General features: G+C 50.7%; 6 protein-coding genes across 6 annotated transcripts; 3 read left to right on the plus strand and 3 right to left on the minus strand.

Moving 5' to 3' along the window:
* The first annotated feature begins 42 nt into the window (after positions 1–42).
* On the plus strand, positions 43–2,951 carry BDBG_05107 (CCCH zinc finger domain-containing protein). The gene is made up of 4 exons (XM_002624292.2): positions 43–458; positions 519–644; positions 1,067–1,097; positions 1,178–2,951. The coding sequence occupies exons 1-4, from the start codon at positions 413–415 to the stop codon at positions 2,436–2,438; spliced, it is 1,464 nt and encodes a 487-aa protein (XP_002624338.1). The 5' UTR covers positions 43–412; the 3' UTR covers positions 2,439–2,951.
* Positions 2,596–4,935, minus strand: BDBG_05108 (40S ribosomal protein S20). The gene is made up of 4 exons (XM_002624293.2): positions 3,937–4,935; positions 3,800–3,852; positions 3,445–3,668; positions 2,596–3,286 (listed from the first exon to the last, which is right to left on the minus strand). The coding sequence occupies exons 2-4, from the start codon at positions 3,839–3,841 to the stop codon at positions 3,202–3,204; spliced, it is 351 nt and encodes a 116-aa protein (XP_002624339.1). The 5' UTR covers positions 3,842–3,852; positions 3,937–4,935; the 3' UTR covers positions 2,596–3,201.
* On the plus strand, positions 4,051–7,031 carry BDBG_05109 (CUE domain-containing protein). The gene has a single exon (XM_002624294.2). The coding sequence runs from the start codon at positions 4,354–4,356 to the stop codon at positions 6,529–6,531; it is 2,178 nt and encodes a 725-aa protein (XP_002624340.1). The 5' UTR covers positions 4,051–4,353; the 3' UTR covers positions 6,532–7,031.
* Positions 7,032–8,821, minus strand: BDBG_05110 (fatty acid desaturase; the record flags this gene model as incomplete). Its single annotated transcript, XM_002624295.1, has 2 exons — positions 7,032–8,520; positions 8,598–8,821. 2 exons carry the CDS (start codon positions 8,819–8,821, stop codon positions 7,032–7,034), a joined length of 1,713 nt encoding a protein of 570 aa, XP_002624341.1.
* Positions 8,822–9,200: 379 nt separating this feature from the next.
* On the plus strand, positions 9,201–13,545 carry BDBG_05111 (phosphoglucomutase). Its single transcript, XM_002624296.2, has 12 exons — positions 9,201–9,532; positions 9,646–9,875; positions 9,956–10,091; positions 10,162–10,206; positions 10,407–10,485; positions 10,594–10,931; positions 11,036–11,054; positions 11,126–11,135; positions 11,194–11,374; positions 11,466–11,761; positions 11,889–12,739; positions 12,872–13,545. Exons 3-12 carry the CDS (start codon positions 10,074–10,076, stop codon positions 13,033–13,035), a joined length of 2,001 nt encoding a protein of 666 aa, XP_002624342.1. The 5' UTR covers positions 9,201–9,532; positions 9,646–9,875; positions 9,956–10,073; the 3' UTR covers positions 13,036–13,545.
* BDBG_05112 (dihydrolipoyl dehydrogenase) lies at positions 13,323–15,870 on the minus strand. Its single transcript, XM_002624297.2, has 5 exons — positions 15,477–15,870; positions 15,287–15,366; positions 14,710–15,192; positions 13,757–14,607; positions 13,323–13,685 (listed from the first exon to the last, which is right to left on the minus strand). The coding sequence occupies exons 1-4, from the start codon at positions 15,619–15,621 to the stop codon at positions 13,768–13,770; spliced, it is 1,548 nt and encodes a 515-aa protein (XP_002624343.1). The 5' UTR covers positions 15,622–15,870; the 3' UTR covers positions 13,323–13,685; positions 13,757–13,767.
* Between the last annotated feature and the right edge of the window lie 205 nt (positions 15,871–16,075).

Raw genomic sequence — 16,075 nt, forward strand, 5'->3', positions numbered from 1 at the left:
ATTAACTGCCGAGCGGTTATTTAAGTTGGTTAGCGCCATTTATAACTACTGTAACTACTGTACATAGTTTGAGCTGATATCTAACTTGCCATCTTCATTATTCTCGCCGATAGAGCTTGTGTCTACTATATTTTAGTGCTCCCTAAAGCAATTCTTTATATAATTGACACCTCTTATATGGGTACCATAATACAGCATTTATTCTCCCAGATAACGCGACATCTAGGCCAAAACCCTGGTGAATTCCAATTTTACTCGTGACTCGATATGTTGTGAAGCTTCCCCTCCCTCAAAAGTCACCAAAAGCTCTCATGTGTATTTATTTCTAGTGTCATACCGGAGGGAAATGCCAAATAAAGGAGAATAATTGCTATACCAGAGCATATTTAAACAATACAATAAAAAAGAAGATATGCCCGTCTGCGTCTTCTACCAGCAGGGCCGCTGCAAGTTCGGCGGTAAGTCTTTTACTCTCTATCTCAACGTTCTATCAATGGCTAACTACCTACATAACCTAGATCGATGCAAAAATGAGCATCCAGGCTCTCAGTCCGCATCCCCATTTGGAGGCGGGGGGAATCGGTTTGGCGCGCTGGCTGGGGGAGGCTTTGCTAGTGCTGCTGGTGGCAGCGGCGCGTTTGGAGGTATGTAACACTTTTTATTGCAATATTTTCCCCCGTTTTGCTTCTATGCGGATGCATGGTGATGCTTTTATTGGTTTGGGCGGTTGAGCTGCTGAGGTCTGGGACGTGGATGTATGCGAGTTTTGATGCCCGAACTTGGTATTACGCGCGGTGGTTGGGCAGGGAGAAAGAAGTATTGTCAACTGGCAATTGTCAATTGCTGGCAAATGACAAAGCTTCTCCTCCAAGATTGCTGAGACATGTGTTTGGCGCGCTGTTTGTTCTTTCTCTTGGATGTTGCTGGATTCATTACCGGATAGTTGTTTCCTCAAATATCTTTTCTTGAGTCCAGAGCATATATATATCCTTGGGATCACTGTTATCAACCAGCATCTACATCTAGAGCATGGAGGATCAGGGCATTAACATTTTTGTTTTTCTAGGTGGACCCAAAGACAGCATCGAGCACAACAAGTGAGTTGCGCCCAATGATATATATACCTACCACCCAATCCATATTCCATCTAGTGGCTACTAATGTTTTCCAAATATAGATATGGACTGAATCCGGATGACATCAAAGCTGATCTGACCCCCGGAAAGGGTAGACCGCAATGGATCTTTACATGCTACGGTCCAGGCAAAAATGCCCCCAGACAACTCTTCGGAGGTCCGCAGCGGGAACAGAGCTTCGAAGAGATGCGCGCGGTCCATTATGCCGCCGCAGCAGCTGGAAATGCCCAGCAGGCAGTCCAAGATGCAATGAAGCTCTACGCCGAAACAGAAGCCCAGATACAAACCATCCTCAACGATACAGAGGGAGCCGTCAGATATATCATAGAGGGCGAGAACACGCATCCAAACCGTATTGATATTATTGAAGGGAGAATAGGTCCCACCCCAACTCCTTTCAGCCAGCCTTCTGCCTTCGCACAACCAGAAGCAGCACCATCGACAGCGACCCCTTCACCATTCGGCCAGCAATCAGCATTCGGGAAGCCATCGTTCGGCCAACCTACTCCATTCGGTCAGCCATCAACGTTGGGGGCGGCTGCTCAACCCGCCGCTCCCTTTGGCCAGTCGCCGTTTGCCCAGGCTGCACAAACGCCAGTCAATCCTTTCGGCAAGCCAAGTGCAACCTCCTCTCCCTTTGTTCAGATCCAGCCGCAGAACCAACAACAACAGAACCCTTTCGGCCAGCAAGCAGCTCAGCAGCCATTCGGACAGCCGCAGCCACCGCAGCAAAATCCGTTCGGCCAGCCGCAACAGGAGCAGCAGCAGCAAACACCCAACCCCTTCGGCCAACCCCAGCCTCAAAATCCACCAGCACTCGGCCAACATTCTCTCTCCCCCTTCGCCTCCAAAACCCCCGCCCAACCCACAACCCAGCAAAGCCCCTTCTCTGCCGCACCACAATCCCCTACCAAAACCACCTCCATCCCCTCTACCGTCCTTTCCCAAAAAGCCAAACCACACCTTAACCCCCGACCCACCTTGCACGGCGAAACCCGCCGCGACCCAGTAACCAACCACTTACTCTCCTGGAAAGGTCAGGTGGTAAAATATGTCGACAACGAACCCTGCTACCAGCACCCGGACGACGCAGGGACGTTTGTGCGTATATTCTTCCCCGATGGCCCGCCGAGACCGGAGGCGTTGAGGGATACGCAGGCCAAGGCGGAGGAGTATACGCCCGAGATCGAGGCGGTTTATAGGGCAGTGAGGGAGCGTGGGGGATTTGGGGAAGCGGGAAACGGGATGGTGAAGGTGCCGGAAGTGCCTCCTAAGGGGGAGTGGTGTGGGTTTGACTTGTAAAGGGCGCCGATTGGAGGGAGGGGAGTTGGGGCTTTATAGATTTAATTTTAATTTTTCAGGGGACCATCCGCTATTTTCTCCTTTGATATGAATGTGCGTTATGGGGACAGGCCTGTTATTTTATTATTTTACTTTTTCTCGTCCTGTATTTGTATTGGTAGTTTTTCCCCGGGCATGTTGGATACCTTTACTTCGTCGTCCTCGCTGGCGCGACTATGATCTACACCTATACATGGATGTATGGACCCTGTAGAGTTATGATGCCAGTGCATACTTACTGCGGGCAATCGGTGTGGGTGGAAGAACTTATTTACCTCCCTCTCTTTTCAAGAAAATTGATATAGGACGCGTCAAGTTGCCTCTACAAGTTATGCAACTTTTAATTGCTGTTATGTGTAGATGCGCAATGTACTAAGTCATCCCATACATATCGCCGAAATAGCTAAAATTCCATGCAAGAAGTATGCAGCTTTTGAATTTAAAATTGAACATTTGTTCACTTCTCATTCCGGATTACCAGGGCTATGTAAATACATTTGGAGCAACAGAGCACACCTCAAGTCCGTCCGGAAGTGGTGCTGTGCTGCCTTTTTTATTTGACACCAGAACCCACATCTCTTCCGAGAGCAAGACAGCTGGTAACAAAACTTTTTTAACCCGGGGTATATTATCATATCCCCGATAATTCGTACTCATCGCCCGTCCAATCCACCACCCCTTTTACGGGATGGAAGTGGAGTCACGCGAGGGAGAGAAACCACATCTATGCGGCAATGGTAACCTCAACCTCAACACCAGCCTCGATGTTAATGATGATCTGCTTGACGGTCTCGGTGGGGGCGTGCAGGCTGTTTCCAAGGATCGTATTCGTTAGCACCTTCCAATTCCTTCCGAGTTCCGCAATTTAAATAAAATAATCCCGTAAAAATAACGCTCGACCCAAACCATATACCATCCCAACCCCCGAAACCGGAAAAGTAGACAGAAAAAAAGAACAAATACTCACTCAATCAAACGCTTATGGATGCGCATCTCGAACATATCCCAGGTCTTGCTACCCTCACCGTTGGGGGTCTTGCGGGTGGAGATCTTCAGGGTCTTCGTGGGGAGTCTGACGGGGCCCTTGACGTTAAGCGACTTGCTGCGCGCGCGATCGATGAGCTCCTGGCACACTTTCTCGAGCGAGGCGACCTTGCGCGAGGTGAGGGTGATGCGGATCTTGTGGATTTTCTGTTTTTTTTTTTTTTTTTTTTTTCGTTTTCATGGTTAGTTACTTTTGTGCGCAATTTGTGTGCAGGAGCTTGATTAAAGGCAGTTTGAGGTATGTGTAGAATATGGAAATGGAATATAGAAACACGTACGGGGCCTTCGCCGAAATCCTTCTCGGGCTTCTGGTACGACATGGTGATGGATTCTGGTTGGTGTTGACTTGTTAGCTGGGTGCGTCGATATGGAGTATATGGATGCTGGTGGGATGGTCGGGGGGCAATTGACGTACAGTGATTTACCGGCGAATATGCCAATCAAGACCTGAACAGTAGGAGTTCGGTAAGGTGATGAAAGGCTGATTAGGCTTGAGGAAGATGCGTTTGGCGTTGAAAAAAGACCAAAAAAGATGTTGAAGTCGCGATGAAATTTTGATAAGCGGAGATTGTGGGCGGAAGTCTTGGCATTCGCTTAGATAAGGTTACGGGTGATGACTAACCAAGTCTGGAGGCTCCCATCCAACTCCCATTTTGATAATCGCGACAAACAATCATTGCCGTACATCTACAATATTATAATACTGGATATTTTGTTTTATCCCCCCCCTTGAGGAATTCCTGTTTCCCCGCTTCTCTGTGTGCGCCTGGCAGAAAGGACCACATTGCTGCCAAAGGAAGGAGGAAGAAGAAAATACATACTTACATTCCGCATGGCGCACGGTTCTCTTCCGCCGCTGGCCCCCTTCCCCCCCGCCACAGTCCGAAACATCCTCCAGAATGAGGAATGGACCGCCTGTTTAGATGCCTGGATAGCTCTTCTTGAGCTGCGCTTGAAGATACCCAAGGACGAATTTCAATCATTAATTCCCAAAGATGATTCATCGCGCATCTTCCTGGCATCCTTCTTCCAGGAGGCGGCAGCTGGAGATGGCCTAGGTGCCGATGCAAAATTGAAAACACTAAGACGGCTATGTTTTCTTCTTACAAGGAGACAGCTGTTAGAGGTTCATCCGCCGCCTGCTGAGCTTCTAGATTGGGAATTTCTTGCATCCTTTTGCCGCGTGTATGTTTCTAGTCCTGCCATGAGGACGCTTTTGGCTCAGTTATGGGATCAAGAATCGCAAGCTCTTACCACCAGAATTGAAAAGGGCAAAGCGCTGGTTATGAATGATCTATCAACTTCTAAGGCCGCAGACGGCATAGCGAGGGCAGACACACATCTGCGATCGCTTACCTTCCTGGCATTGGCGGTTCCCACCGCCGGTCTTGTTCTGATGACCGGCTCTGATTATATTGATACGCTCTTTGATGCATATTGCAATAATCGTAACATGAACGCAACTTTCAATAAGACTATTGTGGCCAATGCCTACGTGGGCTTTGCGTCGCTGCTGAAGTTGGAGCCCCCTGCGACGTCTCTACTCCTGGATCAGCTATTCAGTCTGAAATCCTCTGCTAAAGTGGACGTGAAGGGAACCAAGAGGAACCCAACACTGTTATCTGATATAATATGCAGTACCAATTTATTAGGGAAAATGGAGGTACTTTTTGCGGGCGCGAGCCAGAAACGAGGGCAGAATCTCGTCTCTTCGCTGCGCGCATATCAATCTGAGTGTAGTGCCTTTCACAGCCGGTACCAGCGCGTTAAAAGGAGAAAATATAAAGGAAAAGGTCGTGCGGATGATGCAGTCGAAATCGACGCGCATGCCCAGGATATCCGCATCCATAAAATGGCCCTAGTAACTCAAGTCCATGACCTATTCCCGCACCTAGGCACCGGGTATATTGCCAAACTTCTCGACCATTACGGCGACAACGTCGAAACCGTCGTCTCACATCTCCTCGAAGATTCTCTAGCTCCCCAGCTCCAAGACCTCAACGTCTCAGAAGAACTTCAGCAACCACACGGAACTTCATCTTCGCCTCACAGCCACCTAGCACCAAAACCCACACCACCACTCCCACCCTCCATCCCCCCATCCCAACCACAATCACAACCACAACCTCAAGCACATTCCACCATCCCCCAGCGCAAAAACATCTTCGACAACGCCGATCTAACCCGCCACACGACCCCCGCCGGATCCCTCCGCTACGGCCGCGCAAACCCCCACCAAACTGCCGACGACCTCCTTTCCCAGAAACCCACCAGGGCAAACAAAGCCGCCATCCTCTCCGCTCTCGCCGCCTTTGACTCCGACGACGACGAGCGCGACGACACATACGACATGGCCGACGTGGGCGGCACCGTCGATGCCGTCGTGCCCGGTGCAGACGTCGATGCCGACGCCATCGCCAACGCCGACAGACGGCCCGCAACTGCATTTGCGTACGCTGACATCGACCAAGCCCTCTACACCCACTACACGACCACACCATCCCTCTTCGCGCGCGACGCCGGCACGCGCCGCTCAGCGCCGCGCGCGCAGTTGCGCGAGGAGACGGGGATGACCGACGAGGCGATCGAGGGGTGGGCGGTGATGCTGGCGCGCGACCCGAAGCGGCTGGCGCGGATGGAGCGGAGTTTTACGCTTGGTGCTGGGGGCGGGGGTCTGAATCGACAGCCGGAGTTGGCGGCGACGGCGTATCGGAGGCGGGAGGGCGGGGAGTCTGGGACGGGGACGGAGGGGGAGGAGACGGATGGTGGGGGACGTGGCGGCGGCGGCGGCGGTGGTGGTGGTGGTGGGAGGGGACGGGGAGGGAGAGGGCATGGTAGAGGTGGTGGTGGGGGTAGGGGTGGTAGAGGGGGCGGGGCCAATGTAGCTGGCCCTTCTGGTGAGCGGGATACTGCGATGGCGAGACGGCGGAAGGATGCGAGTAAGGGGAGTCGGGCGAATCATAATCGGCGGGATCAGAGGGCGAAGAAGATGGCGAGGGGGGGATTGTAATGGCAATATGTTGGTGGGGTTGGCGCTCCCTTTTGTTTATACTTCGTAACATATATTAAGGGCACATGTGGTCATTGTAAATATAAATAAGACTGTTTTGTACTATCATCTTGTCATGTCTATGAAATATAGATGGGTGTGGATGGGATACATATATGCATCAACATATATATGTCTCTATCTAACCGATCTTCTAGTGTATGTACGTGCCCGGGTATGTAACAGATTGTTGTGCAGTGCACGACGCTTCGCGACTGTATAGCTCAAGAAGCGCCAAATAAATTCCCAAAAGAACAAATTAAAATCAACAAGTGGCACACATACAAAACAGCCAGCGATAAACACAGCAGAGTCGAAAAAAAAAGAGAGAGAGAGAGAGAAACCCGCGAACCGACGAGCAGAGATTCCAACATTAAGGAAACGACACAACAAAACCAGACGCCTCCAAAAACACAGCCTGATCATATCAACAAAAAAAGCTAAGCAACACTGTCTAGACATTAATGAGCATGGGCATGCAACCCCTGTTCGGCAGCGATACTCTTCTGGCACTCCGCCAACAACCTCGCCTGCGCCGCCACCTCCCCCAACCGCCCAATAACCTCCTTATTCCCATCCAAGAACGTGAAAATCGCATAGGGCACCTCCACCTCCCTACAGAACTGCATAACAAGCTTCTGCGCCTTGCGCAGATTATGCCTCGGCATGCGAGGAAATAGGTGGTGGATGACCTGAAACTGGAGGCCGCCGTGGAAAAAGTCGAGCCACTGCGGACAGTCGACGTCCATGGTTGTGCGCAGCATGCGTTGTGGAAAGGATTCGTTCACGCCCAGGTCCGCGGTGGACATGGAAAAGTGCGAGAGGGTGATTTGCACGTGTAGAGGCATGGTGACGGCGTGGCTGATTAAGATGAAGAGGAGCCGGTTGGGCCAGTCAGGGATGCTCCGGTAGAGCACACCGTAGCCGAACCAGGTCCAGAAGACCACCTGGCCGAGGATTTCGAACCACCGGTGCCACCATGCAGGGCCCTTGCGGGGTGCTTGGCCGCCTAGAAGGTATTCCCAGCTGAGGCGGTAGAGGTTGAAGCGGCCGAAGACGAGGATGGGATAGTAGAGGTAGTTTTGGTAGCGGATGAGGAATTTGGAGAAGAGGTCGTAGGTCATTATGCGGTCGTAGTAAGTGGAGCGGAGGCTGTCGAAGAAGCGGTGGGAGATGGCGAAGAAGGGCATGTGCTCGATATCTGGGTCGTGTTCGGGGGAGTTGGTGATGATGTGGTGGACGTTGTGGTTGCGCTTCCACCATCCGATGCTGAGGCCGCCGATGTAGTCTGCGATGAGGATGCCGATGACGGTGTCCACATGGAAATTATGGGTTATGCCCAAGTGGCCGGCGTCATGGACAGTGAAAACCAGCTGGTGCCATAGGGCTCCAAGGAATACGGCAGAGGTGGCGTACCAGCCCCGCCAGAGGAAATAAAAGAACAGGCCTCCAAGAAGGGTGTAGCGGACTGATTCTATTAGATAGGCAAAGTAGTCGCAGTCATAGAGGCCTTCTGCTTTGACTTGGTCGTGTAGCGCGCGGTATTTCCGGATGATGAAATCCTGAGTGTTGGCATCCAGGGGCGGGTATTTCGCCAGATCCATGAGTATTTCCTCCCGGGTGCGGGCATCTAGAAAACCCGGCCGCGAATTTGGTTTCGAGTCAGTCGCGGAGTCGTGGGAATTGGAGGATACAGAAGAGACTGAGGACGCTGGGCCTCTACGTCTGGTAGTGCCCTCGACCGGTTCAAATATTGGAGAGGGGGGATCTGAGAGGTCCTGCTCTGAGGAATCCCCCTCACAAACTTCATCGGAGGACACATGGAGATCGCCCTCGTTATACGGGCGGAATTTCCCACCCTGGATAGGGGGCAGGAAATTCATCCAGCGGCCTTCGATGCGGCCGATCTGGTACGCATTCATCCGCTGGCGAGCTTCGGCGGAATGCAGACTAGATCAGTGTCAGTTTCGACTTTCATGTAATATTGATAAAGCAAGGGGAAATGGTATATATATATATATACATACGCCGTGACTTCATCTGTAGCATCTCTGCCAACCATATGCATGATGGATTTATTCCCACCGGGATGGTAGGGGATCCAAGCGTCCACTTTGAGAACCTTCCCGTCTAGAATTATAATGTGCCTGCCATCTGCAATGAGACCCTCAATCTCTCGCCGGGAGAGGATTCTGTCATTTCTGCTGCGAGTTGCAGGATTTGAATTGGGTGGCGGTGTAGGGGAACCCATAGCTGTCTGTTTGTTTGTACCTTGTGGGGTAGACCGGCAGTTGGACGGGATGGCGGGATGGCGGTTAGGAGCTCTCAAAGAATGGATGCCGGGTTTCACTGGGCAAATAGCGAAGGGCAAGGAGAGGGACAGTAACCGAGGACACCATTGAAGAGCAGGGGGCCAGCGCCGGCGAAACGAATGCGAGGTGCAGCGGAGTTGAGGTGGATGTTGATATGTTGATGATATGTTGATATGTTGATATGTTGATATGTTGATATTTGGAGGTTGAACGAGGTTGCCTGATCATGTGATAAATATCTGGCTGTCTGTCTATCAAAACAACCAACCAGCCCCCTTTTTTTGTTTCTTTTTTCTAATCTATAGACATTTCATTCTTCTCTTTTCAAATCTTCTCCAGGTAGCTTCACTCAATGTATGATCTAACGAGTGGAAGGAGTGGATACAAGGCAGCCTTCCAGTAACAACATATACAACATGAGTTTGTATAGAGAGTATAGGGGATGAAGCTAGTGTTGCCCGTGGAAAGCTTCATATGAGATAAAATAACTTATATCCTTTCTAGCTGCATCGATTAGCTACAACCTGATTGTAAGAAATTGCTTGCCGTATTGGGGGGGTTATCAATACTATACATTACGATTATCATTATATTGTATATGCGCTTAGCAGTTCAGTCTTCTCAATCTCACAAATGTTTGTGTGAAGAGAGTCAGTCCAGTCCTACTTTTTAAGCAAATGACGTTGGGTCGAAAGCTGCAACCAAGCCCTAAGTTATTATTATTATATAAGTTAACTAACTAATAATAACTTGTTCCATGTAGGCTACTGGTACTGGGGCAAAAGAGCTTCAGTCACCACCAGCGCACTGCTCTGCTGGTAGAAGGGCCGATCAACTCCCGGGACCCCCAACATCCAACATCACGTACGTCACATCACTCAATAACTACACATTACACATCAACGAACAACCGTTTCCCGGGATTTTGAACTTGCTTTCCCTCCAACCGATTGCATTTTTTGAAGTGAGACTATATCACTTAGATAGGGCTAGGTATGCTTCACTCTAATCCTTTCAATGCAACAATTGGGCTGCTTGGTCCGAAAAAGGGGGGTAATTAACTTCATTAATAGCGGTAGACAATATATCAGACCAAGCTACAAGAACACCATTGTAAATTTTGATACATTTATTGAATAGCCCTTTCTACAGGGTGCTGAAATCTAGGACATAGCTGTCCAATCTCTCTAGATGGCCGATTCCTCCACAGTAAGTCGTGGCGAAACATGAATAACCAGCTCCAATTCAACCCCACTTGCTAACGCATGCTCAAAACTAGATACCTCTCTCAGATCTAGTCCAGCAATGGCTGGATTGGGACCATGTACGTTTTAGTTCCAGGGGGGGAGAATATGAAATTAATTGTCTACCTGTAAATCTGCGGGTAGCAAATTACTGTCCTTTGCATGGCCCAACCTCCTCCCAAAGCAGATCACCCATTTAAAGACCAAGACTCTCTTCCTGGATATATTAACTTATAGCCCCATCCCGGCCTTGTGGACTGATGGGCATTATTGGCTATAGGACCCTAAAACCCGCGCTGAAATCCTCAGACTGCGTGACGAGAAGAATGTAGCTGAGTTGGAGAAACGGTTGCGGAAACGTGCGTCCACAAAAATTATTTAGTGTAGCATTCCAAATCCCTCAATTCATAATCCGCACCGCTCCCCGAACCATCATCCAATTTTCATTTACTTACATACATACGCAGGCATCGAGTTCGGCACTGCCGGCCTCCGCGGCCGCATGCAAGCTGGTTTCTCCTCTATGAATGGCTTAACAGTCATCCAGGCCTCACAGGGGCTGGCCAAATATATCAAAATGTCGCATCAGCAGTCATCCTCACAGGAATCTGAGCAGCCGCCGTCCGTCATCATCGGCCGCGATGCACGGTATAACTCGAAGCAATTTGCTATGCTGGCTGCCAATGCATTTGCTGCTGAGGGGATCCGGGTGTTGTGGTATCAGAATGCGGGGCCGACGCCACTTGTGCCCTTTGGCGTGTTGAAGAATCCGGGGGCGTGGGGAGTCATGGTTACGGCTAGTCATGTGAGTTTTCTCGTGTGGACATGTGTAGATGGATGGGGATGATGCGGTGGTAACGGATTTTTTTTGGTATTTTTGTGGCTGACGGGATGTGTGATGTTTGATAGAATCCTGCGAGAGATAATGGTTTGTTTATGTCCGCACTGGTGGTTGTTGGGGGTAGACACTTTGCTAATATTCATATTTGGGGTGTTTAGGATATAAAGTGTTAGGGCCTCCATATACTTCTTTAAAAGTCTATTACAATTGCTAACTGGGTTTATAGATACGCGTCGAACGGCTGTCAGATAAATTCACCCATGGACGCGGAGATCTCAGAGATAATCGGGGAAAACCTAGAACCATGGCCAAACGCCTGGGACACAACGGACGAAAGCAAGTATCTCGCCTTAGATTGCTACGAGGATACTGCGAAAATATACTGCGACGCCGTCACCCAGTTCGTAGTAAGTGATATCCCCACTCTTAATGTCTCACATTGCGCATTCCACATTCCGCCCGTCGTCGTCCCTCCACCGTTAACAAAAGCCGCCATAGAACTCCATCAAGCTGGCCCCAGGCAGCCCTCCAAGACCTTTCGTATACACCCCCTTGCACGGTGTCGGGAATTCCATCATGTCCCGGCTCTGCGAGCAGCTGGGTATCAAAGATCTAATTACCGTCGTCGCGGAACAGCAAGAGCCGGACCCAGATTTCCCAACCGTCACCTTCCCGAATCCAGAGGAAAGCGGTGCGTTAGATCTGGCTATGAAAACTGCCGATGCCGTGGGCCGTGATCTAATCATCGCTAATGATCCGGATGCGGATAGGCTCGCCGTGGTGGAGAAAGTAAAGTATGTGTCGCGGCCCCCCCCTTTCTCCCCCGAACTCATTTATCATTATTGTTTTTCATTTCCATGATATGCGACTTCTACTTCTCCCCCATTCCACGCATCTAATATAACAACCCTTCCTCACCAGCGGCACCTGGAAAAAATTCACTGGCGACCAACTCGGCATCCTCCTCGCTTCCTACATGCTCGACACCATAACCTCTCAACAGCAACAAGGACAACACACACGAAAGAAGATCGCAATGCTCACCACCGCCGTATCAACAAGCATGCTCTCCAAATTCGCCCGTGCCGAATCCTTCCATGCCCAGGAAACCCTCACCGGCTTCAAATGGCTCGGCAACGTCGCTCGACGCCTCGAATCCTCGACACCAACACCCCCACCCCCACCCGTCCCTGTCCCCGTAGCCGTAGCCGTAGCCGTACCCAGTGCCAACAGCGACAGCGAGACCGGCTACACCGTCCCCTTCGCCTTCGAAGAAGCGCTCGGCTACATGTTCCCCGCCATCAGCTACGACAAGGACGGGTTGACGGCCGCGCTGGTGTTCGCCGCCGCCGCCGAGCCGCACTGGCGCATCAACGAGGGCGTGACGCCGTACGAGAAGCTGACGCAGCTGTATGCGCGGTATGGGTATTTTGAGAATTTGAATACGTATTTCGTCTCGCCGGATGTGGGGGTTACGAGGAAGTTGTTTGAGGGGGTTAGGGAGAGGGTTGCGGGGACGGGGTTGGGGTTGGAGTCGGGGAAGGAGATGGAGATGGGGATGGGGATGGTTGGGTCGTTGCCGATTTTGCGCTGGCGGGATGTTACGCTTGGGTTTGATTCTGGGCCCACTGGCAAGGGCGAGGGCGAGGGCGAGGGCGAGGGCGAGGGCGAGCAGTTACCCGCTGATCCGAATAGTCAGATGGTAACGGTGTGGTCTGAGCGGGGGATTCGGTTTACGTTACGCGGGTCCGGGACCGAGCCGAAGATTAAGAGTAAGTACACCGTTTTGTTTCCTTTTGTTCCGTTTTCTTTTCCGTTTTCTTTTTGCCGCTCCGTTCCATGCCCCCTGCACTGTACTGCATTCCAAAGGGGCGGATTAGCTAACCTCCGTTGATTTCCGCCAGTATACATCGAAAGTTGCTCCGCCTCACGCGACGACGCGGTCAAAGCTATCTGTGACGCGTTCATGGCCGTGCTGGAAGATTGGATAAGGCCCTGTGCCCCTGGTGTGGCGTGCGCGGAGCGGATTGTTACTTCTTCTGGGTTCGTTTTTGATGTACCTAGGTAGGTAGAAAAATAAAAATAAAAATTGAGCTCCCTTGTTGCTGTTCATGCCGGTTTATCTCAAATATGTGGGGATGGGTGGATGGATGGATGGACGGATGGGATGGGGATTGAGTTATAATATACTCCATATATACATGAAGGTCTGTGTGTATGTGCTATATGGTGGGTTTCCCTTCCTAGTCCCACTGCTGCGCGCAGCGGATAATATTTAATCAATCAAATCAAATCTATTTCAACATATACTGCTCATATCACGATCATGATTGTGTTACACATGTATGGACATGGTATGGAACAAGTGGAAAAAATGTTGATTGAGGGTTTGTTTATATGGGCATAGATACAAAAAGGGAATTAGACACAAGGGTAAAAAAACAAGAAGGTTGAAGAGGAAGGAGGAAAAAATAGTCAAAAAGGAAATAGATAGTTTAAGAATACTCGGTGCATCATTGCTGACGGCAACGGGAAGTTAAAAAGTAGTTTATTTGACAGAGAGATACATGGGTTTAGCTAGTTAGGGTGGTACATTTGACAAGTAACGTAGGGTAGGGCGAGGGCGGGATATTTTGCATATATACAGCATGGCATTTTATGCGGTGTTTTTTGGCGGGGAAATTTTGATTTCACGGATTGTAAAGTTGGTGTGGTGTACTGTAGTGGAGAGGGAAAAATTAGACAAAAAAAAAAAAAAAAAAAGACGCTGAAAGGCCAAGAAAACATACATCCTTCACTCTTAGAAATGAATAGCCTTCGAGTAAGTAGCCATAGCGGCCTCCTTGAACGCCTCTGACAGCGTCGGGTGCGCGTGGCACGTCCGCGCCACATCCTCACAGCTAGCACCGTACTCGATCGCCAGCGTGGCCTCAGCGATCATCTCGCCTGCACCGGCGCCGATGATGTGCACGCCCAGGATCCGATCCGTCTCCGCGTCCGCGATGAACTTGACCTGCCCCTCGGTCTCGAGGTTGGTCTTGGCGCGCGAGTTGGCGCTGAACGGGAACGTGCCGACGCGGTACTTGATGCCGGCGGCTTTGACGTCGGCTTCGTTCTGGCCTACCCAGGAGACTTCGGGGTGCGTGTACATGACGCTGGGGATGGCGGCGTAGTTGACGTGGCCGTAGCCCTTCTTGATGTACTCGACGGCGGCGACGGCTTCCTCCTCAGCCTTGTGCGCAAGCATGGGGCCGAATGTGCAGTCGCCGACGACGCGGATGTGCTGGGCCTTCGTCCGGTATTCCTGGTCGATGACGACGCGGCCCTTCTCGTCAACTTCGAGGCCGACCTTCTCCAGGCCCAGACCCTCGGTGTATGGTCTGCGGCCGATGGCGACAAGCACGACATCAGCGTCTAGGGTTTGCTCCTTGCCGCCCTTGGCAGCTTCGACGTTCAGAACGATATTTTTGCCGCTGGCATCGCCGGAGGTAACCTTCGTGTTGACGAGGAATTTGATACCCTGTCTCCCTAGAATCTTCTGGGCTTGCTTGGCGATCTCAGTATCCATTCCTGGGCCGCCGATTTGGCCTAGGAACTCGACGACGGTAACTTCCGCGCCCAGTCGGGACCATACAGAGGCCTAAGATACGTGTTAGATTCGAGTCCATTCAGGAGAGAAAGAGTGTGTGTGTGTGTGTGGTGTGTGGTGTGTGCCTGGAAGATTGAATAGGAGTTACAATACCATTTCCAGACCAATGATACCACCACCAATGACAACCATCTTTTTCGGTACTTCTGTTAGTGATAGGGCGCCAGTGCTTGAAATGATGCGCTTCTCGTCGACGGGCAAGCCGGGGAAAGGGGTATATTCACTGCCAGTAGCGACAATGATGTTCTTCCCCTTGAAAGTCTTCTCACCGCCTTCCAGCAGGTCAACCTTGACGGTGTGCTGATCAACGAACGAACCGGTCCCCTTAACATAGTCGACTTTATTTTTCTTTAGTAGGAACTCAATGCCTTTGGTGAGGGAGTCGACGGAGGAGTCCTTGGCCTTCATCATCTGCTCGAGGTTGAGCTTGACATCTCCGACCTCGATACCGCGCTTCTTGGTGTCGTGGAGGACTTGGTGGTATAGGTGGGAGTTGTTCAGAAGGGATTTCGATGGGATACAGCCGACGTTCAAACATGTGCCGCCCAATTTTCCTCTTTTTTCGATACAGACAGTCTACCCGATGGTAAGCGAAGGTTCGATAGATATGAACAAGAAAACTCTGTTCCAGCGCCCACCACAACATGATGAATATGGGGGAAGTAAATACTTTTAGGCCTTCCTGACCAGCTTTTATCGCCGCAACATATCCAGCAACACCGCCGCCTATTATAACCAAATCATGCTCCTCTATAATGGGGAATTGGGGGTGATTGTCAGTACAGTACAGTACACTGCTTCCGGTGGGTGCGGCTACTGCTGAGTCAATTGCCAGCGCGCTGACCGGGGTATTCTCTCACCTGTGCTCGTCGCATAACCTCTTCTCGAGTATCTAAGGATATAGGCACCGGAGAGGGGAGCTGAGATAGGGGAAATATGTGATTGCGGGAATGGCCGGCTAACCGTTCGGCCGGTTGCGAGACGAGGGAAGACGGGGCGGAACATAACTACTCTACTCGAGACTTGAGAAGGACAGGGTGCGGAGGTGGATCAGGAAACCAGAAACGGGATAATATCGGCAGCAATATCAGACAGAGGAAGAAAAAAGAGAAGAGAGAAGAGCAATTGAAGAGCGGGAGAGAGGAGGAGGAGGAGGAGGAGGAGAGTCAAGAGTTTCCTTTGTCGGAGTTCGTTGTTGGAGTTTGTTGGGGGACGAACAAATCGTTCCCTTGCCAAGAGGAGGCTGGCTGACTCAGCAATCTCATCTTCGCTTTGGATTTGGAGATGATATTGGGCTTGATTAAATAAAGAATACTAACTTAACTATCTCATGGATATATATCAGAATAACATACTATACTCATACTCAAAGCACGCCTCCTTGCAAGCTATGCCTCGTGTTGAGCTCCCGATCTATATATGTATATGTTAAAAAAAATGCTGTGCGGCTGTTGATGAC

This window comes from Blastomyces gilchristii, assembly GCF_000003855.2.
Source record: "Blastomyces gilchristii SLH14081 genomic scaffold supercont1.10, whole genome shotgun sequence".
In the NCBI taxonomy this organism is placed as follows: domain Eukaryota; kingdom Fungi; phylum Ascomycota; class Eurotiomycetes; order Onygenales; family Ajellomycetaceae; genus Blastomyces; species Blastomyces gilchristii.